The 26316-nt window shown below is 43.9% G+C and overlaps 1 protein-coding gene across 1 annotated transcript in view; it reads left to right on the forward strand.

Moving 5' to 3' along the window:
- The window catches only part of RPH3A (rabphilin 3A), a 396706-nt gene that overhangs the window by 290900 nt on the left and 79490 nt on the right, over window positions 1–26316 (forward strand). Inside the window, exons 9-10 of the mRNA XM_077462038.1 lie at window positions 7266–7349; window positions 18011–18067. Of these exons, the coding sequence (XP_077318164.1) occupies window positions 7266–7349; window positions 18011–18067 (141 nt within the window). The remainder of the gene's footprint in view (window positions 1–7265; window positions 7350–18010; window positions 18068–26316) is intronic.

Consider the following 26316-nt stretch of genomic DNA (forward strand, 5'->3'; position numbering starts at 1 on the left):
CCTGCTCTCAAATTTTTTCCATCGGAAAACACACACACGATTGGATTTTCCGACAGTATAATCCGATCGGACCTTTTCCATTGGAATTTCAGACCGTGTGTATAGGGCATAAGTATTACGTCGTCTGCAAACAGACTTATTCGGTGATCTGTTTTCCCCACTATCATCCCTGTAAGAATTAATCCGTTCTGCCAAAGGTTCAATGATTAAGTAAAAAACTAAAGGGGACCGGGGCAGCCTTGTCTACCATTTGAAATACGGAAGGTCTGAGATAGCATTTTGTCAACATATATTTGTGCTGAGGGATGATCATATAGGGCTGATAGGGCAGATACAATTTTACCTGCAAATCCAAATTGACGTAGAACTGCCCTGAGGAATCCCTAGTAAACTCTGTGAAATGCCTTCTCTGCATCCAAAGAGAGGAGCAGAGAAGGCGTTTTAGTTCGCTCTGCAAAATGTATGATGTTGATTAGTCATCTTGTTGTGTTTGCTGATTGTGTTCCTTTAGTGAACCCCGTCTGATCTCTGTGTATGAGTAAAGGCATATATGTCATCATTCGTGTTGCTATTGCCTTAGCATATAGTTTAATATCTATGTTTAGTAGTGAGATCGGACAAAAGTTCTGGGATACATTAAGTTCTTTAACAGGTTTTTGGTAATGTTATGACTAGGGCCTTTAGCATTTCTGCTGGAAATGTTGAGGAGCAGCAGCATCATTGAATAGTTGGCATAGGTGTGGGGCCAGAGTATCCCTGAGTAATTGTCAGGGTTGGCTTAGCCCTTTCTTCTCTGGGCTGGCTGCTCAGCTGTTGGCTAATTACCAGCTCTCATCTCTCTCCACAGTTACCAGCTGTTCCTGATCATGCTCGTCTGACCTGCCTACTTAAAGCTGTCCAGCTCACTTCACCTCTGCCTTCGACTTGGTCACATCACAAGAAACCATCTCCTGTGGTTCTGTTTAAAGATTGGATTACTGACATCCCTTCTGGCTCCTTATCCTACTTGCTGTTGCTCTACTTGGATCCCTGACTTCTGGCCTGGCTGATTACTCAATCTGGTTATTGAACTCTGGCTTGGCTGACTACTCTATCCGGTTACTGGACTCTGGCTATGCTTTGACTACGCTTTTTCTATTTACCTTTTTATTTGTATTTAATAAACATGTGTGATTTAATTGTACTTCTGTCTCGGTCTGATTCATGGTTTCTGACAGTAGGCGAAGGCCATGAATTCAGAAGATACAGTCAATCCACTTGTTGGTAATATTTTTTCCAGATTGGATGAGCAAGATCACCGCATGGATCAGTTTGCCATGGCGTTACAAACGCTCCTGAGTTGCACGGCTCACTTGGAATCCCCCACTGTGGCTGCTCCGGTACAACCTGAGTAGCAGGCCGTCCCTGCTGCTGCTCCAGTCTCTGTGCAGGCACCCGCCTCGAGTATTACCTCTATCAGAGGTATGTCTGGTTCCGCTCTGCTTCCCCAGTGATTTGGGGGTGATCCAGTTCAATGCAGAGGGTTTCTCAATCAGGTTGATATATACTTTGAGATGCTGCCCCAGGCGTTTCCCATGGACAGAAGCAAAGTAGGTTTTGTGATATCTTTGCTTTCTGAGAAAACCTTGGCCTGGGCTAACCCTCTATGGGAGATGCAAAAACCTGTTGTCTTGAGTTACCCTGAGTTTGTGGCCTCCTTTATAAGGGTATTTGACATTCCTGCATGCTCCGCTTCTGCTGCCAAGTGCCTCATGTCCATCAAACAGAGTACGAGAACTGTTGCCGACTACGCCATTGAATTCCGTACTCTAGCAGCAGAGGTTGCTTGGAACAATGAGGCCCTCATGGCTGCTTTTTCTTATGGTTTCTCGGATTCCATCAAGGATGAGATAGCAGCCCGAGATATACCCACTGAGCTGGAGAGCTTGATCTTGTTTGCCATCCTCATTGACTCCAGACTCAGAAAAAGACTTTCTCTTAAGGAGCGCTTGTGGAAGCCGCCTATACGTTTGCCTCCGAGCTTTATAGTCCCACCCATGCCTCCCTCACCTCCCATGCCTCCTGGTACCGTGTCGGTCAGTGAAGATGAAGCCATGCACCTGGGCTTCACGTGTCTCTCTGCGGATGAGAGAGCCTTTAGGAGGAGGTAGAGATTGTGCCTTTATTGTGGCCAGGCAGGTTTTGAAGTCTTGTCCTACCCGTCCACGGAATGCCAGAACCTTAAGGTCCTGTCATGGACAGACCTTAGGTGGTGTTGTTTCGTCCCCAGTTATCCAGAAGGATAAGTCCCACGTTTCAGTCACCCTTTCTTGCGCTGAGTCAACCATCGAGATACAGGCTCTAATTGACTCTGGGGCTGCAGGCCTGTTCATTGATGCTGCATTTGTTTTGCAGCACTCGATTCCGCGTGACACTCCACTTGCCATTGAGGCTCTTGACGGAAGACCTTTACAGCCTGCCCATGTGACTCATGAGATGGTTCCATTGTCCATGGCCATAGGGGCTCTTCACCATGAGATAATCCAATTCCAAGTTATTTCCTCACCCAGGTTTCCGCTGGTTATTGGTTATCCTTGGTTACAGAGGCACAACCCCTCTTTTGATTGGCTTCGTGCTGAGGTTCTCTCCTGGTCACCAAAATGCAGTGAGACATGGTTCCTGAAGGTATCCAAGGTCCTGTGCACCTCTTCACTCCCCTCCATGCCAGAGGAGTACCGCGATTTTAGCGATGTCTTTGATAAAGGTCAAGCTGGTAGTTTGCCTCCACACCGGTCTTAGGTTTGCGCAATTGACCTTCAACCTGGTGCCATACCTCCTTGTGGCCGGGTTTACCCTTTATCGGTCTTGGAGGATAAGACCATGGAGGAGTATGTTGCTGACGCACTTTCTCAAGGTTTCATCTGCAAATCCTCGTCTCCTGCTGGTTTCTTCTTTGTGAAGAAGAAGAGCGGTGAACTGAGACCTTGTATAGATTATAGGGGTCTCAATCGTGTCACGATTTAGAATGCCTACCTAGTTATTTGACTGCCTCAAGGGAGCAACAGTTTTCACGAAGCTTGACTTGAGAGGGGCATACAATCTCGTGCGCATTAAGGAGGGCGACGAGTGGAAAACTGCATTTAATACCCGAACAGGCCATTACGAATACCTCTCTGATGTCCCTCTTTCTCTCTCTGATATCTCTCTGTCTCTCTCTCTCTCTCTCTGATGTCTTTCTCTAACGTCTCTCTCTCTCTCTGATTTCACTCTCTGATGTCTCTCTCTGATTTCTCTATCTCGTATGTCTCTCTTTCTCTCTCTGGTTTCTGTCTCTGATTTCTCTCTCTCTCTCTCTCTCTCTCTCTCTGATCTCTCTCTCTTTCTCTCTCTCTCTCTCTCTCTCTCTCTCTCTCTCTCTCTCTCTCTCTCTCTGATGTCTCTCTTATGTCTCTCTCTCCCTGATCTCTCTCTGTAGTTTTGTATCTGGATCTCCAGAGGAGATAGGAAAGTGAAAGTAAACTCAGCTTCAATCTCTGTCACAGTGAGGTACAGGACAGCAGAAGACAGGTCCCCTGACTCCGTCCACCCTCTCTGTCCACCTGCTGACTCCGCGCGCCCTCTCCGTCCACCCACTGACTCTGCCTGCCAACCAGGTATCGGATAAGGCATTGGGAGCATTTGTGCAAGTACAAGTATTCGTGCAAATGCTCGGTATCGGTAGTTATAATGAAAGATGAGCCATTTCTTTGCACTAGCAGTTTGGAGGGCTGTTTAGACAGGTCAACATATATTTGAATCAGGCTGTATGGGTTTGCTGATTGGCATAGATCTTGATTTGTGCAGAATTGTTTCTTTAATGTGGAAAAAATGAACTCTTAATAAGGCATCGCGTGGGACCGATTGTGGTAAAAAGGCCAGTTTTGTCACACAGTGTATGCGATAGATCGTAAGCTCTATGGCTGGCGCTACAGGTAGAAGAGTAGAAAATAGATCTGTGGCATACTTTTTGAGGTCTGGTGTTGGGATTCCTTCAGGGATTCCTCTGAGTTTGATAAAGTGCAAGTATAAGGGTAAATGGCGCTACTTATATAATGAAAGGCGACAGACCCTGTTCACTTGTTAGGTGCATTCCTAATAAATTACCAATGTGCATATACCAGTGGTTCAAACTTCACTAGGTTGCCAAACAAATACAATTTATATAAATAAATGTGTAAAAGTGATACATAAAGCGTGATGCTCCAATAACAAAAATGCAAGTATATAAAAAATAAATAAATAAAAAAAAAAATTGTATGTATATATAAAAATAGTCCCAAAAGTGTAAGACAAATATTAAATAATAAAAATTGTTGAAATTATATAAAACAACCCCAAAAAATTTGCGTGCCAAGTTCAAAAGATACATAAAAAAAAAATCAATCCAACCAAAGTCTTATGTGATAATTAAGTGCTTGATGATGATAAACACAGGAACAAAATTCAGATGACTTTTAAGTGCTCCCCCTCTTGGGCCCCACTCACCAACTCCAATAACCCTTACAGGGGTATCTCACATAGAATATAGGCTTGATGTACCAATACTGTTTCCCAAGATAGATCATGCAGCCAGGCTCAAACGTTTCCAACCAGTATCCAACTCCTATGGACTTTCCTGCAGCTGGACCGAATTAGGTGTGCAAAAGATCCCTCTGATTTTGAGGTTATTCCTCCTGGAACGGTCCTCTAAGTCAGCTATTTTTGCTTTGAGCCATGCATGCTCGCCTATGTTTTCGTTGTGGGTTTTCACCAGGTCATTAATGGTAGTGGTCATTTTTCCCATAGATTCCTGTATAGTATGGACTCTGTCTACCAGTGACTAATCTTCCCTGGTAAATTGCCTGGTCAGTGTGAGAATGTCAGCATAAAGTGAGTTATTAAGCATTAATAGCATCTCTCTAAGTTGGGTGTCCATTACTGGCTGGTTTGTAGTGGGGAATGAGGCTATTGGTGATATTTAGGTCAGACTGGAGCCTGGGGATCAACATTGTGGCTTACCTCCTGTTCCTGGATAGTAAGATCCGGCTTTAGGCATGCCTTTGCTGGGCTGCAGCATGATGGGCTGAGTGAGTCCACCCTGGAAGGGGATAGATGGCCTTCTGCACCCCCCGCAGCCATGGGAGTCTCCTCAGGCAGGTCTGTGTAATGATCATGGTGTGAGAAGTAGCAGGGGCCGCTTGGCCCAGCGCCATCTTGTCTGCTACCTCATGCTGGCAGGGGGAAAAAGGGATTCTCTCCTTAGGCGTCCATTCAGGTCATGTGCTGGCCACACCCCCCACATTATGTTATTTCAACAAAGATTATTATATAAATTGTTACTCACTTTTAGGTCGTGGCCGGAACAAAACAATTACTTTCACTTTCTGCTTCTGATTTATTATGTCTGCGATTTGGCAAAAAAATTATAATAAATGCACATTTTTTTGCTGCAATATGTCCATTTATTATTATTTTTTTAAAAGGTGGACATTACCTTTAATGAAGCAGGCTTCTAGAATATACTGGGTTTCTTTGTCAGCATTATGCATTACTGCAGCTAAGAACATTCTGTTCCAAACCACTAAGGCAGAGGTAGGTAACCTTTGAGAGGTGTAAATCTACCGTAACATCAAAGATCATTGGGGTTCAGCTCCCTTTTTTTTAAATGAAATCAACTATAAAGGTCTAACTATAAATTAAGGAAAACTAAAATATAATAAAATAAACGTCACTATAAACGTGTACTACCTTAAAAGTCAACAGTGACAGTAGGGCAGATGGTTGTGGCAGTAGGGCAGTGGATGGTGTCAGTAGATCAGTAAATGGTGTCAGTCAGTAGAGCAGTGGACATGTCAGCGGTGCAGTGGACTTTGTCAGGGGGGCAGAGGTTGGTGTCAGCAGGGCTAAGACTGGTATCAGTAGGGCAGTTGATGGTGTCAGTTGTTTATTTTAATTATTTTTTACAGTCATTTTTTTATTATTTTTTACAATATTATATTTATGGTTTTTAAAAGCTTTTTAGGGGTCTTTGGTGAAATATCAGGGGTCTAATGTGTAAACAGACCCCTAAGGTCTCGCTTTTGAAAAAGAGAAGGGGACTGAGGACAGAGATGCCCAAGTCCCCTTCTCAGCAGCCTCAGCTGCACTGGACAGTAATTAAATGGGAAGTGCTGTGTGCTTCCTATTCAATCACAACAGTTATGAATGAACACAGTGAGTGATCAGTACAGATCACTCACTCTGTTCATTCAGAAAAGGTAAGAGTTGGTAAATTGCATATTTACTGGCCCCCTCCCTTAATCTCCCTTAATCTCCATCTTGAAACATCCCACGCAGCAGCTGGTGGAAGTGGAGAAGAGGGAAGCTGGCAGCACTGCAGGGGATGGGGCGTAGTGGGAGCACATGGGGAGGGATGAGCAGCCAAAAGAAGAGGAACAGGGACAGGAGGGGCAGCATTTACTGCTACCTATCCTCTTTCCTCGTGCAGCAGAATGCTAGAGGAAGAGGTGGCTTTCAAAGAAGGAAACCAGTAAAGGCCATCCCCTCTGCTCCTCCTGTCCAGATTCTGGGAGTCAGCAAGAAAGGATCATGGTCTACCTGTCACCTACCCTCAATTAATGGATTGCCAACCCCCGAACTAAGAGATACACGAACATATATATATATATACATCTGACAAAGAAACCTAGCATTTTCCCAAAGCTTCTTTATGGTGTATGTACTGTAAATAATATTTTTTTCAGTATGTTTGCCCTCATGCTACACTCCATACAGTTTTCATAAACAAGTCATTTTGTTCTCCTGTTGTAAAGTTTTTTACTTGGAGAGCCTGCCTCTAGTAGCACTTCATGTTGCAGTGTTGTCAGCCTGCTGTGCGAGCGCTTTCATTTAGCCACTAGGCTGCCTATCCTATCATAGTTAAGCAGCCAAGTGAAGGAGTCAAGGAGACCTTGAAACCATGCTGGTTTCCATACCAAGAATTTATTCAGGAAGGGAGAGGAAGGAATGTGAGCCAATCCGTCTTCTTTACATTTCAATCTTACATTGGGCATTTGGTTACAAGAGGGAAACCCCAAAGATAACTTTTCAGTGTGACTTTGTGCCATAATTATTCAATCAGCAAAGGAATGGAGGTAGAAACCCAATCAAGCCATATTGCTAATCTCTTATAAAAAACTGTGTGATCATGAACCTGCTTATGCCACTATAAGTGAACTTACATTTTTTGTAAAGTTAAAAATGTATATCTGTTTTAATTGATTTTTCAGGTGGTAAACGTCCTCCAGCTTCTCAGGCTGCTAGACCTGGTCCTCCTGCAAACCAAAGCTCCAACCTACAGTCTGCCCAGCAAGGTATAATACTATTGACCATACACATACCTCCCAACATTTTGAGATGGGAATGAGGGACACCTACTTGAAAACATATGTAGACATAGGATATACCCCATGCCACACCCCCTTAAAGGAAATGTATCAAAAATAAGGTTAATTAAATCCGCAAGGGCTTTTTTTTTTTTTTACCACTACTATTCGTTTGTATTGGCTTTTAAAGTTTACAAATGCAGCAATTTAGAATTTGGATGAAAGGTTTAGTAATGGGAAAGGAGAAAAAGTCTTGAGAGATTGATTAATGCGTTGTTACTGCCAACATCCTAATAACATTGTATAGAGAAACATACACATTAGTGCATTATGCCCCTTTGGACTTTATATGGCAGTAATATAGTATCAAAGTCAAAACTCAATTAGCAAATATATATAAATGGGCAGAAAGGTGCCAACTTTATTATAGTAATCAAAAGGAAAAGAAATGTATGTTGCATAATGCACAATGAATAAAAAAGCCTAAAATCGTACATTGATGAATATTGTAAATATATAGGGCTGAAACAACTAATCGATTAATCGACAACTAATCGACTATGAAATAAATCGATTACTATTTTCATAATCGATTAATCGACCAGTAACATAATGGGGTTAAAAAAAAACTAAAATGAGCCCTTTATAGCACAAAAAGAGCAAATAATCGCTACTGTAAATATTACTTTCACTGTTCTACAGTAAATGAACCCCTTACAGTAGTGATTATCTGCTTTTTTCTACTATAAAGGGCTAATTTTCGTTTTTTAACCCCATTATGTTACTAAACATCTTAGACCTGGTTCACATCTATATGTTTATTGGTGCTTTTTGCAGAAACGTACTACAGTTCATTTACATGGTTTCCTATGAGACACGTTCACATCTGAAAGGGTCAGGGACTTTTAACGCAAAATGGTGCTTTATTGGTTCAATATACTTTACTTGGAGAAGCTGCAGAAAAGCATGTAATGCGTTTTTGCAGAAATTTGTGTTTTTTAATCTGCCCAAAGAAAAGGCAAAAATGCAAATTGCATTAAAATCACGTGCGCAAAAATCAAAACACACAGCAAAAAGCACTGCAGAAACAGATCAAAAGCAAACTGCATAGGTGTGTACCGAGCCTTATGCTGGCCACACAGATCAATTTTCAGATGAGAATATTCAGACGAAAAATCTTTGTACATTCGCTGAATGAAAGAATTTTGTTTGAAATTTTCACTTGTTTTTAACATTCTGTTTTTAAAATGAATGTCATTTCTGAATGAAAACCACAAACACTGTCTGAAAATTCCTTTGACTAAGAAGTATTCTATTATTTCTAAATTTTCCTGTCACTGTGGTTGAAAATGAACGTCAATTTGACCCACTTTTTTTTTAAAGGTTATAAACCAATTAATCGAAACAATAATCGGCCAACTAATCGTTTATGAAAATAATCGCTAGTTGCGGCCCTATAAAGATATGTAAGAGGATAAAATACAATGACCCAAACTCGTTGTCAAGTAAAAGCATCAACCAAACCACACAAAGGCTGGCAGGCTGATTCAGATGGCATGGACCCAACATGTTTCAGAAACGAATTTTACATCGATATATTCCTTCTTCAGGGGTGATAATAATAGGAAACATTTTTTGAAAGATAAAAAGTGCATTTAATATACAACTATATAGATCAGACCAAAATGAGGGACAAATGAGGGGGGAAGAGGGACAGAGGGACAAATCAGGGACAGCCCCTCAAAATCAGGGACAGTTGGGAGCGATGCATACACAATATATGGACCATGACAGAATGAGGAACTATGCATGATGGTCATATTTTTAGAAGTAACATTATATAATTAGCCAAGCATTTCTCTCATAATTATGGAGATTTAAGTAAAAAATTACATTCTTAACAGCCTTATTTAAAGTGGTTGTATGGTCAATTTTTTAACTTTTACCTACAGGAAAGCCTATAATAAGGCTTACCTGTAGGTAAAAAAAATATCTCCTAAACCTTTACGGTTTAGGAGATATTCCCCTCGGTATGCGCCGCTGACTGCAGCAGCGCATGCGCACAAGGGGGTTCTCTCCGTGAAAATCCGGCAGCGCTCGTCCGGCCGGACTGAAATCTCCCGCGCGCATGCGCGGGAGTGACGATATCGCGGCTCCGGCCACTCACAGCGCCGGAGCCGCGATACCCGGAAGAAACGCCGAGGGAGCATGTCGGCTCCCTCGGCGTGGATCGGGCCAGATGTCGGGGCCTCGTTCTAAGGTAAGTATTTCATAATGAGCTAGTATGCGGTGCATACTAGCTCATTATGCCTTTTGCTTTGCAGGTTTAAAAAAAAAAAAAAAGTTGCGGGTTTACTACCGCTTTAAGAAAAATCTGACATTCTCACAGCATGTAAACTAGTCAGAATTTGTAATGAGATAATGAGAAAACTCAAGACAAAAGTGAAGCAATAAGAGCTACAAAGAAAGGCATACATACATCTAGATAAGAAGCTCCCTGTCTTTTGCCTGGTCTGTTTCCTATTTAAGAATGTAAAGTTTTCAGGAGGCAACCAACTTTTGCCTACCATGTTGAGACCCTAAACGTTTGTATTTATACTACTAGATAAAGATCATGTCTTATGGTTTGGGGATCTCAAAAAAATCATAATTTAGATTATTGGACCACTGTATTCACCTAGGATGTAGGCAATCCAATAATCAAATAATGCAAAAAATGCGATAAAATAAAGCATATGGAAACAAATGTGCAAATGTTCAATTCACCAAGAATTGTGTGTTAAATAAATACTAAGGTAAAGTTTCAATAATGCGGTAATTACCGCATATTTTCATGCAGTAATTTATTGCACTGAGCTGGCTGCTAAGGAGTGGGCCCAGAAGCCGGCCGCCGCATCCTTAACAGGTGACTCATCAGTTGTCCGCGGGCTCCCCACTGACAGCTGAATGTAAAGAAAACATGCCAGCAATGAAAAATTATGAGAAAAAAAAGATACCAGACCAGACCCATACCCAAGCATGCAGCCCGGCAGGCCAGGAAAAAAAGGGGACAAGTACTGCCCCCCCCACTCCTGAACCTTACCAGGCCACATGTCCTCAACATGGGAGTGCTTTGGGGCAGGGGCTACTCCTACCACATGTGATACCGCCAGCAAAACCCTGGTGATAAATATTGCATATTTGCATTTTTTTTTACTCTCTGTTCCATTTGTGAATTGGACTTAAGAGTTTACCGCATGTTTTTTTGGCCCATGATTACTGACACATTTTTCATTTTGCGATAAATAGCCCATAATAATTTTTTTGTTGATGTTGTGAATTGGACTTTTTTTAACGCATGCGATAATTTATGGATACAAGTCAAGTGACAGTGTCATGCAGTAAACATTAGTGAATTCACCCCTTTGCGCCTTCTAATGCCTTATTTACCACTTGCTGACTAGGGATGAGCCGAACACCCCCCAGTTCGGTTCGCACCAGAACTTTCGAACGGACCCCAAATTCGAACGAACTTTAGAACCCCATTGACGTCTATGGGACTCAAACGTTCGAAATTAAAAGTGCTAATTTTAACGGCTAATATTCAAGATACTGTCCTAAAAAGGGTTTGGGGACCTGGCTCCTGCCCCAGGGGACATGGGTCAATGCCTAAAATGTTTTTAAAAATGGCCGTTTTGGCGGGAGCACTGATGATTAAAGTGAAAAAAAAAAAGTGAAATATTCCTTTAAATATGGTGCCTGGGGGGTGTCTGTAGTATGCCTGTGAAGTGCCACGTGTTTCCTGTGTTTAGAACAGTCCCTGCACAAAATGACATTAAACAGAAATAACATCATTGAAAACTGCTTGCGGTTTTAATGTTATATCTGGTTCCTGCAAAATGGTTGAAAACCATTGAGAAAAATGGCATGGGTAGCCCTCCCTGCCCATTACCAGCCCCTTTGGGTCTTGTACGCATATCAAGGGGAACCCTGTACCCATATTAAAAAAAGGAAATGCGTGTGGCCCCCAGGCCTTATATACTCAGAACAGCAGTATACAGGCGGTGCATACAAGACAGGGACTGTGTAGGTTTGTTGTGTTAAGTTGAATCTGTTTGTAATTTTCAACTGGTACATTTTTAAAGTGTAGCTCCAGTCAAAAAAACAATTTTGAAGCTTTTTGGAGAACAAGGAAAGGGTTATCACCCCTGTATAATTTGTTTTCTCGTCCATCTTTTTTCATCTCACTTGCTGTTGTCTCCTTCCGTTTGCAAGTAGGAGATGTTTGTAAGTTGGATGTTTGAAAGTAGGGGCCTGCCCTATATGCTCTGCAGAAATGGCGGAACAAGGTGTTGGTTTTGCCACAACATTGTAAGCCCTCAAATTGACTCTTGCTGGGCGCTGGAGCGCCCTGCTGTGAACGATTATATCAAGAATTGTAATTACATGCCATTGTTGAACAGTGGTAGAAAAATTGACCTTTGGTGGTTGTGGTGCTGGTGCCACAACACTATGTCCTCACAGTTACTCTGGGTGGGCACAGGAACGGGCCCTTCTGTGAAATATTATATCAAGAATTGTAATTACATGTCCCTGTTAAACAGGGGCAGAAAAATTGGGCCTTAGGCACTGGTGCTGGTGCCACGACACTGCAACCTCTCCCATATACTCTAGTTTTATTGCAGGAATTAGCCCTGCTGCAAAGCATTGCATCAAAAATTGTACTTAAACGCCCCTGTTAAACAGGGGCAAAAAAATTGGGCCTTAGGCACTGGTGCTGGTGCCACGACACTGCATCCTCTCCCATATACTCTAGTTTTATTGCAGGAATTAGCCCTGCTGCAAAGCATTGCATCAAAAATTGTACTTAAACGCCCCTGTTAAACAGGGGCAGAAAAATTGGGCCTTAGGCACTGGTGCTGGTGCCACGACACTGCAACCTCTCCCATATACTCTAGTTTTATTGCAGGAATTAGCCCTGCTGCAAAGCATTGCATCAAAAATTGTACTTAAACGCCCCTGTTAAACAGGGGCAGAAAAATTGGGCTGATGGCATCACCCAGAACCAGAAATGTTCTTCCAACATATCAGCGGAGGAGAAAGAGGATAGACAATCAACATAACAGGACAGTCACTCAGCATCAGCATAGGCAGTCTTGAAGGGATGTGATATTTCAAAAAAAATTATTCAGTTACATCAGCTTCAGGTGCTTGGTAGCTGTGGGTGATCCAAGACTGATTCATCTTGATGAAGGTCAGTCGATCAACTGATTCGGTGGACAGGAGCACCCTGTGATCGGTAACAAAGCCACCAGCAGCACTGAAGGTGCGTTCCGAAAGAACGCTGGATGCAGGACAGGCCAGTAGCTCAATTGCATACTGTGCAAGTTCTGGCCAGTGATCCATCCTCAAGACCCAGTAAGCCAGAGGATTTTCGGTGGGAAAGGTGTCCAAGTCTGACCTTGCCCCTAGGTATTCCTGCACCATGTAAATCAGACGCTGGCGATGGTTGCTGGAACTAATCATACCTTGGGGCTCCGGACTAAAAAATTGTCTGAAAGCATCAGTCAGACGGCCACCTTCTCCACCGCTCCTTCTGACCGATGCCTCAGCAACACGTTGTCCAGGACCAGGAGTTTGTAACCTCCCAGTCTCTGGAAACGCGTTGCACAGACCTTTCTGCAAGGCCTCCCAGAGATGTCTCATCCTCTGCTCCCTCTGCGATGGCAAGATAAGGTCGGCAACCTTACCCTTGTACCGTGGATCAAGGAGAGTGGCCAGCCAGTAATGGTCCCTCTCCTTGATCCGAAGAATACGAGGATCCTTCCGCAGGCTTTGCAGGATCAGGGAGGCCATGCAGCGTAGGTTAGCTGAGGCATTCGGTCCGGAGTCCTCTGGGTCACTAAGGGCAACATGATCCGCAGCTACCTCCTCCCAGCCACGTACAAGTCCACGTGTTTCTTGGGACTGTAAATCATCCCTACAAGACTGCTGCTGCTGCTGCTGCTGCTGATGCTGAGTGCCAGCCTCCACCTTCATGCTGACACAATCATCCTCCTCCTCCTCTTCCTCCTCCTCATCCTCTTCCTGTGTGATGGGTGGCACAGCAGGAACACTGTCTGGATAAAGGGGGCCTTGAGAGGCAAGGAAGTACTCCTCTTCCTGCCTCTGTTCTGCCTCAAGTGCCCTGTCCATTATTCCACGCAGCATATGCTCCAAGAGGTGGACAAGAGGTACAGTGTCACTGATGCATGCACTGTCACTGCTCACCATCCTTGTGGCCTCCTCAAACGGTGACAGGACAGTACATGCATCCCTGATCATGCCCCACTGGCGTGGTGAGAAAAAAACCGAGCTCCCCTGACCCTGTCCTGGTGCCGTAGTCGCACAGGTACTCATTGATGGCCCTCTGTTGCGTGTGCAGCCGCTGCAGCATGGCCAACGTTGAGTTCCACCTGGTGGGTATGTCACATATAAGGCGGTTCTTGGGCAGGTTCAACTCCTTTTGGAGCTCAGCCAGCCGAGCACAGGCATTAAATGATCGGCGGAAATGCACACAGACTTTCCTGGCCTGCTTCAGTACATCCTGTAAGCCGGGGTACCTGCCCAAGAACCGCTGCACCACCAGGTTAAGGACGTGAGCTACACAGGGCACATGGGTCAGTTGTCCCTGTCGGAGGGCGGAGAGGAGGTTGGTGCCATTGTCACAAACCACCATTCCTGGCTTAAGCTGGCGTGGCGTCAACCACCTCTCGGCCTGCCCCTGCAGAGCTGACAAAACATCTGCCCCAGTGTGGCTCCTGTCCCCCAAACAAACCAGCGCAAGCACAGCATGGCATAGTTTTGCCTGCGTACTTGCATAGCCCCTAGAACGCCTACGGAGCACCGCTGGTTCTGAGGACAGAGCACTGGAAGAGGCCATGGAGGAAGAAGAAGAGGAGGGGGTGGAGGAGAGAGGTGTGTCACAACCAATAGTAGCATTTTGGAGGCGTGGTGGCGGAACAACCTCCAACACTACTGCACCTTGTCCTGCATCCTTCACAGCTGCCAGAAGAGTGACCCAATGGGCCGTGAAAGATAGGTAACGTCCCTGTCCATGCCTGCTGGACCATGAGTCAGCCGTAATATGCACCTTACCGCTGACCGCCCTGTCCAGCGAGGCAAGGACATTGCCTTCCACATGCCGGTAGAGAGCCGGAATCGCCTTCCGTGAGAAAAAGTGGCGTTTGGGGACCTGCCACTGAGGAACCGCACATTGTACAAACTCACGGAAGGGGGCCGAGTCTACCAACTGAAAAGGCAGCAGTTGAAGTGCTAGCAATTTAGCCAAGCTAGCATTCAACCGCTGGGCATGTGGATGGCTGGGAGGGAACTTCTTTCGCCGGTCCAGCAGCTGGGGCAGGGACATTTGCCTGCTATAATCGGACGTGGGTGTACCGCTAGCAGAGTTCCCGGAAGCACTTGGCTGTGACACACCTAATTCTACACCTTCATTCCTCTCAGAGCAGGTTTCAGAGAGGACTGAAGGTCTAGTGGGGTTGGAGATGCCAGCTGATGAGGAGCAAGGAGAGGTCCGCTTTGTTCTTTGGTGTGGGTCTTTGAGGTACGCTTGCCAACGAGCTGCATGGCAGGTCAACATATGTCTGGTCAAGCATGTGGTGCCCAAGCGGCTGATGTTTTGGCCATGCGAGATACGCTTGAGACATATGTTGCAAATAGCAGCGGTGTGATCTGATGCACTCGTCTGAAAAAAGGCCCACACCAAAGAACTTTTAGAATAACGCGCAGAGGCAGCGCCCTGCACAGGCGGAGCTCTGCGGTGTGATTCAGTCGGTGTGCTGCTCCTAAGCTGGCCCCCGGAGGGCATCCTGCCTCGTTGGACATGTGCCTCCTCCTCCTCCTCCTCCTCCTCCTCCTCTCTCCTACCAGGCACCCACGTGGAGTCAGTGCCCTCATCATCCCCTCCCTCTTCATCGCTGTAGCAAACCTGGCAGTATGCTGCAGCTTGTGGAACATGACTGCCAGATTGCTGTCCTTCTTGAGCATCCCCTCTCTCTGCGCTCACGCTACTGCCTTCCTCTAGCTGAGTGTCATCATCAGAGCCCACAAAACACTGGGCATCCTCCTGGAGCATGTACCCAACACTGTGCTCAAAGAGTTCAGGAGACTCCTCAGGAGGACGTGGTGGGTCTAGGGAAGGAGTCACTGATGATGACATTGAGAGGAGGGAAGACGATGCGTTGGCAGCTGCTTTGCTAGTACCCTGAGACTGGGTGAGAGAGGATGAGGAGGATGAAGAGGGCTTGGTCATCCACTCTACCAAGTCGTTGGCATGTTGTGGTTCAACATGTCCAGCTGCTGAAAAGAAGGGCAAGCGTGTCCCATGGCCACGTGCTGATGACAATGCACCGCGTCCACGACCAGCACTGTTGTCTCTAGACACAGAGCCTGCTTGCCCTCTTTTATTGGCTTGGGCCTGTCTGCCTCTCCTTGCTGGCCTTCCAGACATGGTAATGGCCTGAAGGGAGATGGGTAAAACAGCAGTGTAATGGAGTCACACAACACCCACTAAGCCCTGCAGATGGCTCTATTAGAGAACAGCAATAAATGGTAGATACAGGTATATATTGTGCTAGAGTCACACAACACCCACTAACTCCTGCAGATGCCTTTATTATAGAACACCAGAGATAAAGGGGTATACTGTAATTGAGTCACACAACACCCACTAAGCCCTGCAGATGCCTCTATTAGAGAACAGCAATAAAGGGTAGATACAGGTGTATATTGTGCTGGAGGCACAAAAAACCCACTAACTCCTGCAGATGCCTTTATTATAGAACACCAGAGATAAAGGGGTATATACAGATGTATACTGCTGTGCTGGAGGCACACACAACTTCCAATAACTCCTGCAGATGGCAAGTGGGCTCAAATAGAGAAGAGCTATGTAGGTGGATATAGCGGTGTGTACTGGGTACAGAGCATGCAGACAGCACACACAAGCTCCTAACACTACTGACTGCAAGCTCTATTATAAAAGATAGATCACTAGCTATATAGGTGAGGCGAATATAGCGGTGTATACTGTGGTCAGGGCACACAGACAACAACCACTACAGAAGAGCAAGATCGAAAATCGGCCGATAACGATCGGTGTGTACTGTGTTGAAGGTACACAGAACACCCACTAACTGCTTCAGACGCCAACACACTACACTAGGCCGCCGCGCTGGCGGCCTTATATAGTGTTGGCCGTGTACTACACAGCCTGAGCTATGATTGGCCACAGGCATCCTGCCTGTGGCCAATCATGGCTCTCCTCGCTGCTGGCGCTGTGATTGGCCAAGCATGGGTCACAGTGCATGCTTGGCCAATCATGAGCCAGCAATGCACTGCGATGACGCAGTGCATTGTGGGCCGTGAGCGCCACACGAATTTGGCGCGAACGGTCCATAACGTTCGGAATTCGCCGAACGGGCGGACAGCCGATGTTCGAGTCGAACGTATGTTCGACTCGAACACGAAGCTCATCCCTATTGCTGACTATCCACCGTCGTTATACGTCGGCTGTTAAAGAGGAATATTGTTGTTATGGTAACAGCTAGCTACCATAACCCTGGTATTCTCTTTAAGAGCAGGCAGTTGGCCTTCAGATAAAATTGGTCTTTGGGGCAGATTCACCGCGATATCACTTTATCAGTAGCGACGTTAAAACATAGCTCTTAAGGGACATAGCTCTTAAAGGAACATTTAAAAAAAATTAATTCAAATTACATTTTTTTTTGCATTTTAGTGTAAATATGAGATCTGAGGTCTTTTTGACCCCAGATCTCATATTTAAGAGGTCCTGCCATGCTTTTTTCTATTAAAAGGGATGTTTACATTCCTTATAATGGAAATAAATGTGATACCATTTTTTTTTAAAGAACAGTGTAAAAAAAAAAAAGTAAAAAAAAAAAGTTTTAACCTGCCCCATCCCGACGAGCTCGTGCACAGAAGTGAACGCATATGTGAGTAGCGCTCGCATATGTAACTGTGTTCAAACCACACATGTGAGGTTTCTCTGCGATTGTTAGAGCGAGAGCAATAATTCTAGCCTTAGACCTCCTCTGTAACTCAAAACATACAACTTTAAACAACACATCGGGTATCAATTTACTCGGTGTGACATCATCTTTCACAATATAAAAAAAAATTGGCCTAACTTTATTGTTGTCTTAGATTTTAATTCAAAAAAGTGTATTTTTTCAAAAAAAAGTGCGCTTTTAGGACCGTGACAGAAAGTATTGCAACGACCACCATTTTATTCTCTAGGGTGTTCGAAAAATAATATAGAATGTTTGGGGGTTCTAAGTAATTTTCTAGCAAAAAAAAACTATTTTAAACCAGTAAACACCAAATTTCATTTCGTTAAGTGGTTAAGTAGGGTTTATTCCTTTACCTTTTTCCAAGGCGTATACAGTATGTACACATGTACACATGTATATCTATGCTGCGTTCTGCTTTTTAATAACAACCTTAAAAAAAAAAAAAGTTTTTATGTGCTCACTAATGTATTTATCTACCGTGGGCAGTATTAAACTATGCTCAGTATTGGCAGTACTGCTTTTTAATAATTTATTTTGAAATATGAAAATTTGAGTTCTTTCAATAACCTTTTCTTGCAGCTAGTGGAAGATCAGCACCCAGGCCAGCTCCCGGTGGTAGATTTCCCGAGGGTCAAGGTGACAATGCTATGTTTTCAATATTCTCTGGCAAATGTAGATAAGATGGTGCACCATTAGACTTCATGCACATAGGCAAATAAATAATACTGCTCTCTACGCTTGCTCTTTCTGCCAGTGGCTGGCAGAAAAATCCAGAGTAAAAAAGCTCCTTTGTTGTTGTGTCTGTTTATGCATGTTTACAGGTGTATGGTGTTTAGACTCATATGTACATAAACTCATTTTATTAGCTAGAATATTCATTTATTCTCAGTGCTTTTTTATGCCGCTGAATGCTTCTTTAATATACAAACATGCATATTCGAAGTGCATAGCTACGTTGGCTGTAATAGAGCTGGATCCAGAGGGAGGTGAATGGGAAAAAAAAATTCTTTAAAAGAGGCATTTTTTTCTACTTGTGTGCATAAAACTTAAGGGTCCTTTCACATCATACTGCATGTAAAAAATACACTACAACACACTGAACATGCAATTGCTGCAACATGTAGTTGCGTGTATTTGTATGCATGTTGTGTTGTGGTTTTATGGTTGTTGCATTGCATTTATATGCGTTGGCATGCATTTCAAAGTTTAACCACTGAACATTTTGCAGTCTTCTTTTCCTTTTACATTATTTACAAAAAATTTTTTTTTCTCCTATGTACTTCAGTTAAGTTGTGTTGGCATACACTGTTGTGCATGGTGTTAAAATGCATATATATATATATATATATATATATATATATATTGCATTTAAATGCAACCTACTGAACTTCACGTGTACACAATGTTGTGATGTGAATGAGGCACATAGAAAACTATTGTGTTCTATGTGTCCTTGCACTGACCTGTGTTTATCCAGTACATGCAAGACTGCAGGTACAGATACTCTTTGGGATTGGTGAGACCTGACATATGTGATTTTAACTTTGCACGGTAGGACATATACATTTTGTCCTACTCATACAGGTCATTAAAGGGCTCTGCAAACTGATTTTAGTGACATTTATTTATATTTTGCAGATTTATATAGTGCTGACATAATATGTAGCTCTTTACAAGGTATATAGACACACTCATCTTGGCACTTGCTCCAGGCGGAGATTACAGTCTAATGTTCTGATTCCCTATCATTGTCATTAAGTGAGATAATGCATAGTTACTCTAGGGCAAGTTTGGTCAGAATCATTTTAACTTTCAGCTTGCTCTTGGAAGGAAACTCATACAAACATGGGGAGCCTGAGAATATAAACAGACAGCATATTTTGTTTATGTATCAAACTCCTTTGGCAGCACACATTGATCCAGATGAAGTGAACAACAGCATGGAACATCATACAAAACTGTGCTGTGCCTTCTGTAGTTCTGTACTAGATGTGGCGACAATAGAGAGTGACAAATGTAAAAAGTACTGTAAAAAGGTATATCCACCTCTTTAATTTTTATTAGCAATTTAACAAGTCCAGATTATTATCAATTCCTAGTTTTGATGGCAATATAAATTTTACAACACAACACTATTATTTAATGCTCAAATCACCACAGTCAATGTGTTATTACTTCAGGAACTTGTTTAAGTTCCACTGAGTACAGTGGAAAGCTGCACTCCTGGCTCCCTAATACATTAAAATAGTGTCTATAATTGTCACCAGTTCTGATGTTGTACCCCCACCACCTCACTCTGCAGTGCCAGTCACAGAGCACAGCAAAAACATCATCAATGTACTGTGCCCTGTGAATAGCACAACACTGGAACTGGTGTAAATCATAGATACTGAAGTGCTAACAAATTGACAGTGTTAAAGTATATGTGAACCCTTACCTTGTAAACGAGGGGGGTGGTTGCCAGCATAATCTGGCAGGAACATCAGGGATTTTGGAAAAAAAGCAATACAAAGTGAGCAGGATACTTTTTCATACACGTACATGATAAAGCAGGCACATATCAGGAATATGAAATGTTGGGGTAACATATTATTTATTGTAGTAAAGCTTCCTCTCATTGGCTGAGTCAGAAGGGCAGACTGATGTTGTTGAAATCTCTGACTCGGCTAATCAGAGGAAGCTTTGTAATCATTAATAGAATACAAAGCTGCCTATGTATAGCTGAGTGCCACTTAAACTGACTCTATTTTGTTCTGGATGTGAGAAAGGATGGTCTCCTCTCGCACCTACTACATGGTGCTGTATAAGGTATGTAGCTGAGGCTACAACAGCACGCCCCAGTGGGTGCTATTAGTGAAGGAAATAGCTAATTTGGGCCATTAGCCCAGGAAACCTGGACATTAGCTTTAAAGCAGAGTGGGCACAGGCAACAAATTATCCTGGATTTTTGGTTTAGAAGAGCAGGTTTGTTTTCATACTGACATTTTGGTTTCCTTTCAGTTTAGGAAACTAAGAAACAATTGTGGATAGATAAATATATATGCTGCGTCTTCCAAAGTCATACACTATACCAATGTAAAAAGAAACATATAAAAAATCTCCAATAGTGAAAAAAAACATCTTTCCTAACAGTGGAAAGTGACAAAAGTGCAATAAATGAACACATATATAAAATATTTATATATGTGTTAATTTTTTGCACTATTGTACCTGGAACGTTTCCCGTTTCCTTTGAGGTACCGGAAAAGTGTGGATGACTCGCCAATGTCCTTCCCAACTCAGTAACTGTAAGGTGTTCGTCTTCTAGATTCCCCTGGATAGCCTAGGCTGGAGTGGCTCAATGGAGGTCCCAAACGCCGGCGGTTAATCAATACACATACACTCCATTTGTACGTGGTGAAGATTACAGGGTTTAATGGAAAGTGGACCTTCTTTTAAATGGTATTTCACAAAGCCCTGCCCTGTGAGGGGCCAATCGGGTGATTTACACATACATCGTCAATTTCTTAACTCATGACATTAGTTCTTTCCTGAAATGTAAGTCAAAGGTTAATACAATCTCCTGACAGTTATTTTGCCCTTTCAGCATCTACTGACTGACCATATTCTTGCGTAACCAGTCCTTATCTTAGCTTTGTGCCTTTCAATAATGTTCAGAGAAGAAAACACAGGCAGATATTTTCCTGAGATATCAATATCTTACATAGACCCTCTGGAGAAACATACAGCTATCTGTCATTTAGTCACGTTATCTATATAGTTTGTCACGTAAGCCAGTATGCTTGTGTCTTAATTCTGAACCTATTGAAATGCAAGCCTAAGCATATTGGTACTCGACTTAGTATATCTTTTGGTAATTTCAATAAGTATTCCCTTATAATCCTCCCTTTGATCATTCTGTGATTTACATAATGATCATTCCTTTTCTAATTTAATAGCACAGGCTTCATACTCCGAACCCTTGTGCTCTTGGTTTTTATACCATACCGTTGGATCCTTAACAATGGAAGTGAGTTTCAGATCCTTCGGAGCGGCCGTGTTTCCCTTTTTACATAAACATTTGATTATCTTATAACAGGCATATAAAAATAGAATGAAGAGAATCACAGTGACAATTGTCATGGCAGCATTTCGGAGCCAAGATATTAATCCCCCAAAACTAAAACTGCTCGAGAAGGGATCCCAGTTTTTTCCTATGTTCCGTGCCTCTTTCTGTAGTTTATTTACCTCTTCCCTGTGTTGGGCAATAACGTCATAATAGTCTGGGACTTCGATGCTGGTATTATGAATCCAGGTACAGCACTCATAATCCTCAGTAGTCTCACAGAGGCCAGTAAGGGCTGCACTCATACTTTCTATAGCCAACTCATGTAGTTCTAGTTGCTTCCTAATTGCCCTAGTTTCTAGATTTAGTTTGGTTATGTCATCAGAATTTTCCTCCAGAATCTCATCAATTATGCCAGTGTAATTATTTAATCTTTTCATTAGGTCAATTCCCCATCCTGTCCAGGAAGGGAACCATGCCCAGGCCATATCTTTTTCTAAAAACAATTCTCGTTTATTACGGTGTCTAAGGGGATATCTAGGATGCATGCTAGCTTCAAGGAGGTGACTTCCCTTGTTATCCCCTAATACCCCCATGATAGGAACCAGGGCTGCAAGGTAACACCACCCCTGGGGTTTGGTTGGGATCCAGGGGTGACAGAGTTTGCCGCAGCATATATATATGGTATTTCCTAGAGCTAGGGGCCGTTTATGGAACACGTTCCTAAGAGTATCAGAAAGGCCAGAGAGTATCAGAATTGACATTAATTGGTGTATTGTAGTCTTGGTACTGGAGCTAAGAAAGTCTAAAAAGGTGGCATTTAGGGTGGGATCTGAAGTATGGAAGAAAGAAGGATTGTTAAGCGATGTCATTGAAATGTTAAGTTTTGTTTGTTTGCAAACCTCGGCTCCATCTGTGGTGTTTCCCAGTCGGAAACACCAGTCTGGGAAGTGGCTTCTACCTATAATTTGGAAAGTGAGGGTTTTATTTGGAAGGGTCCTAGTAACATTCGTTAGGACAATAGGGGGTGTTCCATTAAGGAGGGGGGTAAAATTCAAGGGGACTGCCATGAGAGGGATTCTAGCTGTACTGGGATGTAGCTTGCTGCAAATCCAGCATTTCTCAAAACCGGATTTTTGAGCATAGCTATATTTGAATTTTAGTAATAACATCTTGTCAGTCAGTCCCTTAGGTGACTCATTAACGGGTATAATACTTCTAATATGTCTTTGGCCGGGGGTATTATTCATCTTAGGTGGTCCACATATCCCTTTTAATAGACCTAAGTCTTCTGGATGATATATACAGTTGGCTATAAACCATGTGGGCAGGAATACAAGTAGTACCAGATTACCCCAAAGGCATACAGCCTTCCCTGACACTGAAGGTAAAAACATTTCTACAAGTTCTTATGCTTGTCCTTCTTCTTCGCTATCATGTAGGGTTTCAAGGGTTAATTGTCCAATGCCTTCCTGAATCTCTTGCAGTTCCGGTAGCTGTTCGGGTGGGTCGGGTTCTTCTTCAATAGGTGGGGGGTCGGGGGTTGTGGGAAGCGGTGGGCACTTTTTCAGCCTGCTGGCGTGGATCCAGGTGTTTCCTTGGTCAGTCAGGACCGCAGTTCTGGACACCTTTTCAACCTTCCAAGGTCCAGAGTAGATTGGTCCGATCCTCTTTTTGTGGGCCAGTTGCTTGACTAGCACTTGATCTCCTGGGATGAAGGGGTGTGTTGGCTCTGTGGAAATAGGAGAAAAGGTGACAGAAACTTGTTCGTTCGTTTCATGAAGCATACTTACCAGGTTTTTCACGTACATTTCCTGTTGGGAATAAATGTCAATATCAGTGTCTTGGTCTAATGGGGGTAGTTCTATGTTTGCGGGGACTCCCATCAAAATTTCAAAAGGTGAAAGTTTCGTTCTAGCGTGGGGTGTCGTCCTAATCTGGAATAGCACAGAAGGGAGGTGATCAAGCCATCCCTTCATTGTGCCCCCTGTGGCCTTTTTCAATTTATCCTTTATATTTCTATTCATTCTTTCCACTACCCCTGCGCTTTGAGGGTGATAGGGGATGTGTAGTTTCCATTGCAGCCCTAACAATTTAGCCACAGCCTGGGTAACGGAAGAGCTGAATGCAGGTCCCCTATCTGACCAAATAGATGTTGGTATGCCAAACCTACAAATCCAGTTATTCAGCAAGCATTTTGCTGCTATATTGGCTGTCTCACCTGCACAGGGAGTGGCTTCAACCCAGCCTGAAAATGTATCTACGACAACGCACAGGAATTTTAGGCTCCCCTTTTGTTTTGGCATGTGTGTGAAGTCTACTTGTAAATCTGTAAGGGGACCTATTGGTGGGGGTAGATGACCATGTAGGCCATGCCGTTTGCCCTGCACATTGTTTTGAGCACAGGTAAGGCAACTTGTGGTCAGGAGTTTGACTTGTTTATTCAAGGCGTTTGTGCAGAAAGATTTGGTGTACATAGTGGCTAAAGGGACGGCACCTATGTGTCCTGGACCATGAAGGTAGGAGAGAATTAGAATACTGCTTGCCTCAGGTATTCCCAATATCTTCCCCTCTTTTGACCACAGACCCTCTGGGTCTTTGGTCAAGCCAGCCTTCACCCAATACAAGACATCTTCCTCAGTGGCTAATGATTGCATTTGTGCCACTACAGATTTAAAGTTAGGACAGGTGAAATGATCCTTAAAGTACATGGACGTGGGGGTGGGCTCCTGGGTGGAGGACTGGGCTGCCTTTTTCGCTTCTCGGTCAGCTAAAGCATTTCCCTTGGAAAGTTTGCTATTATCTGAAGAATGTGCTTTTACTTTAATTATTGCCACCTCTTTTGGGAGCAAAATAGCCCGAAGAAGTGCCTGAATCTGGGTAGCATTGGAAATAGGTTTATTATCTGCTGTTTTAAAACCTCTTTTTGCCCATATTACTCCGAAGTCATGCACCACCCCAAATGCATATCTACTGTCTGTGTAAATGTTCACCTTCTTATCTGTAAATAAAATGCAGGCCCTGGTGAGGGCTTCTAGTTCAGCCACCTGAGCCGAAGAGGGGGGCAGTGGTTTGGCTTCTAATACCTTGTTCGGCAACTGGACTATTGCATATCCTGTTTGGAAGGTGGAATCAGAGGGACGGGAGCAACTACCGTCCACAAAAACATCGTCTGCATTGGTAATCGGTACGTCGGTGAGGTCTGGTCTTGGTGATGTGATAGACTCCACTTGTGTTATACAGTCATGAAACTGGTCTGGGTCTTGTGGTAGGCGTAACATGGAGTGCAAGAGACGGACGGCAGGGTTGTTGGCGGGAACATATTTGAGAGACAGATTGTCTGTGTTCATGAGGGAAATCTCATATCCACTGAGTCTTTGTGAGGTCATGTGTTGGGTGTTCATGTTCTGTATGAGGTGGGTGACAGAATGTGTGGTGTAAAGCGTCATCGGGTGTCCCAAGACCATCTTGTTGGCATCTTGTACGGCCATAGCACAAGCGGCTAAATTCTGAAGGCATGATGGCATGCCTTGAACCTGAAGGGGGAGTTTTTTAGATAGGTAGGAGACAGGGCGGTAGCCTGTTCCATGCTGTTGTGTCAAAACCGCGGCAAAAGAGGTCCCCGAGACTACACAGTATAGTTGAAAAGCTTTACCATAGTCTACCAACCCCAGGGCGGGTGCACATGACAAACTGTTCAATAGGACCTGGAAGGCCTTAAGCCGTTCCTCTGTCCAATCAACCTGCCTAGGTGCTGTTGAGGCGGTGGCCTCTCTTAGTATGCCATCATAATGAGAACAGTCAGGGATCCACTGGCGGCAATACACCACAGCGCCCAAGAATGAGAGCAGGGCTGCCTTGTCTTTTGGGGGGCTCAGAGCTTGTAGGGCTGCGGCGCGTTTGGGGGAGACCATCCTTGTTCCACCTTTCAGTATGCACCCCAAGTATTCCACTTGTGGCATACACCACTGTATCTTCTTTCTGGATGCTAAATGCCCGATGTGGGCTAGATGGTTCAACAGAGATGTGGAATCGACCGCACAATCTTCAGCAGTACGACTGCACAGGAGCAAGTCGTCCACATACTGTATTAGCACCGACCCTCGCTCAGGCGTCCAAGACGTGACAGTCTCATTGAGTACCATAGAGAAGGCAGCAGGACTATCAACATACCCCTGAGGCAGGCGTGTCCAGGTTAACTGACCCGTCAACTGGCCCTCCGTCCAGGAGAAGGCAAACATAGGCTGGGCCTCTTCCGCAATGGGAATGCTAAAGAAGGCATTTGCTAAATCAATCACTGTGTAGCATAGAGAATGTGCCGGTATACATGAGAAGATAAAAGTGATGTCTGAGACTAGGGGTGGAAGTGGAATCACTTGTTTGTTAACTGCCCTTAGGTCTTGTACAAGTCTCCACTCCCCACTGGCCTTTTTTACGGGGTAAATGGGCGTGTTCCAGGGACTGATGATTGGTCTCAGGATACCTTTTGATATGTAATCATTAATTTGAGGGGAGATGCCTTTGACTTTCTCTGGGGGTAGGGGATACTGTTTTTGATATTGTATCCCCGCATCTGATCGCATTTGGGGTGCATATGGTGTGCAATTAATAAAGCCCACACTACCTTTGTTTTCTGCCCAAATTGTGTGATGGTCAAGGGAGGAAGGTATCATTAGAAAGAAACTCCTGTGTGCATGTCTTTTTGGGCTGTGTAAGTCACAAAGAGGGGAACTCGCAGTGAGGGAGCCGTCTTTGTCAAACTTAATGATAATGTTCAACTGGGACAGTAAATCTCTGCCCATTAGGGATACTGGACAGGAAGTCAGGACAGCGAAACTCT

This window comes from Lithobates pipiens, unplaced genomic scaffold, assembly GCF_037356315.1.
Source record: "Lithobates pipiens isolate NorthernLeopardFrog02 unplaced genomic scaffold, aLitPip1_a1.2 Scaffold_3, whole genome shotgun sequence".
In the NCBI taxonomy this organism is placed as follows: Eukaryota; Metazoa; Chordata; class Amphibia; order Anura; family Ranidae; genus Lithobates; species Lithobates pipiens.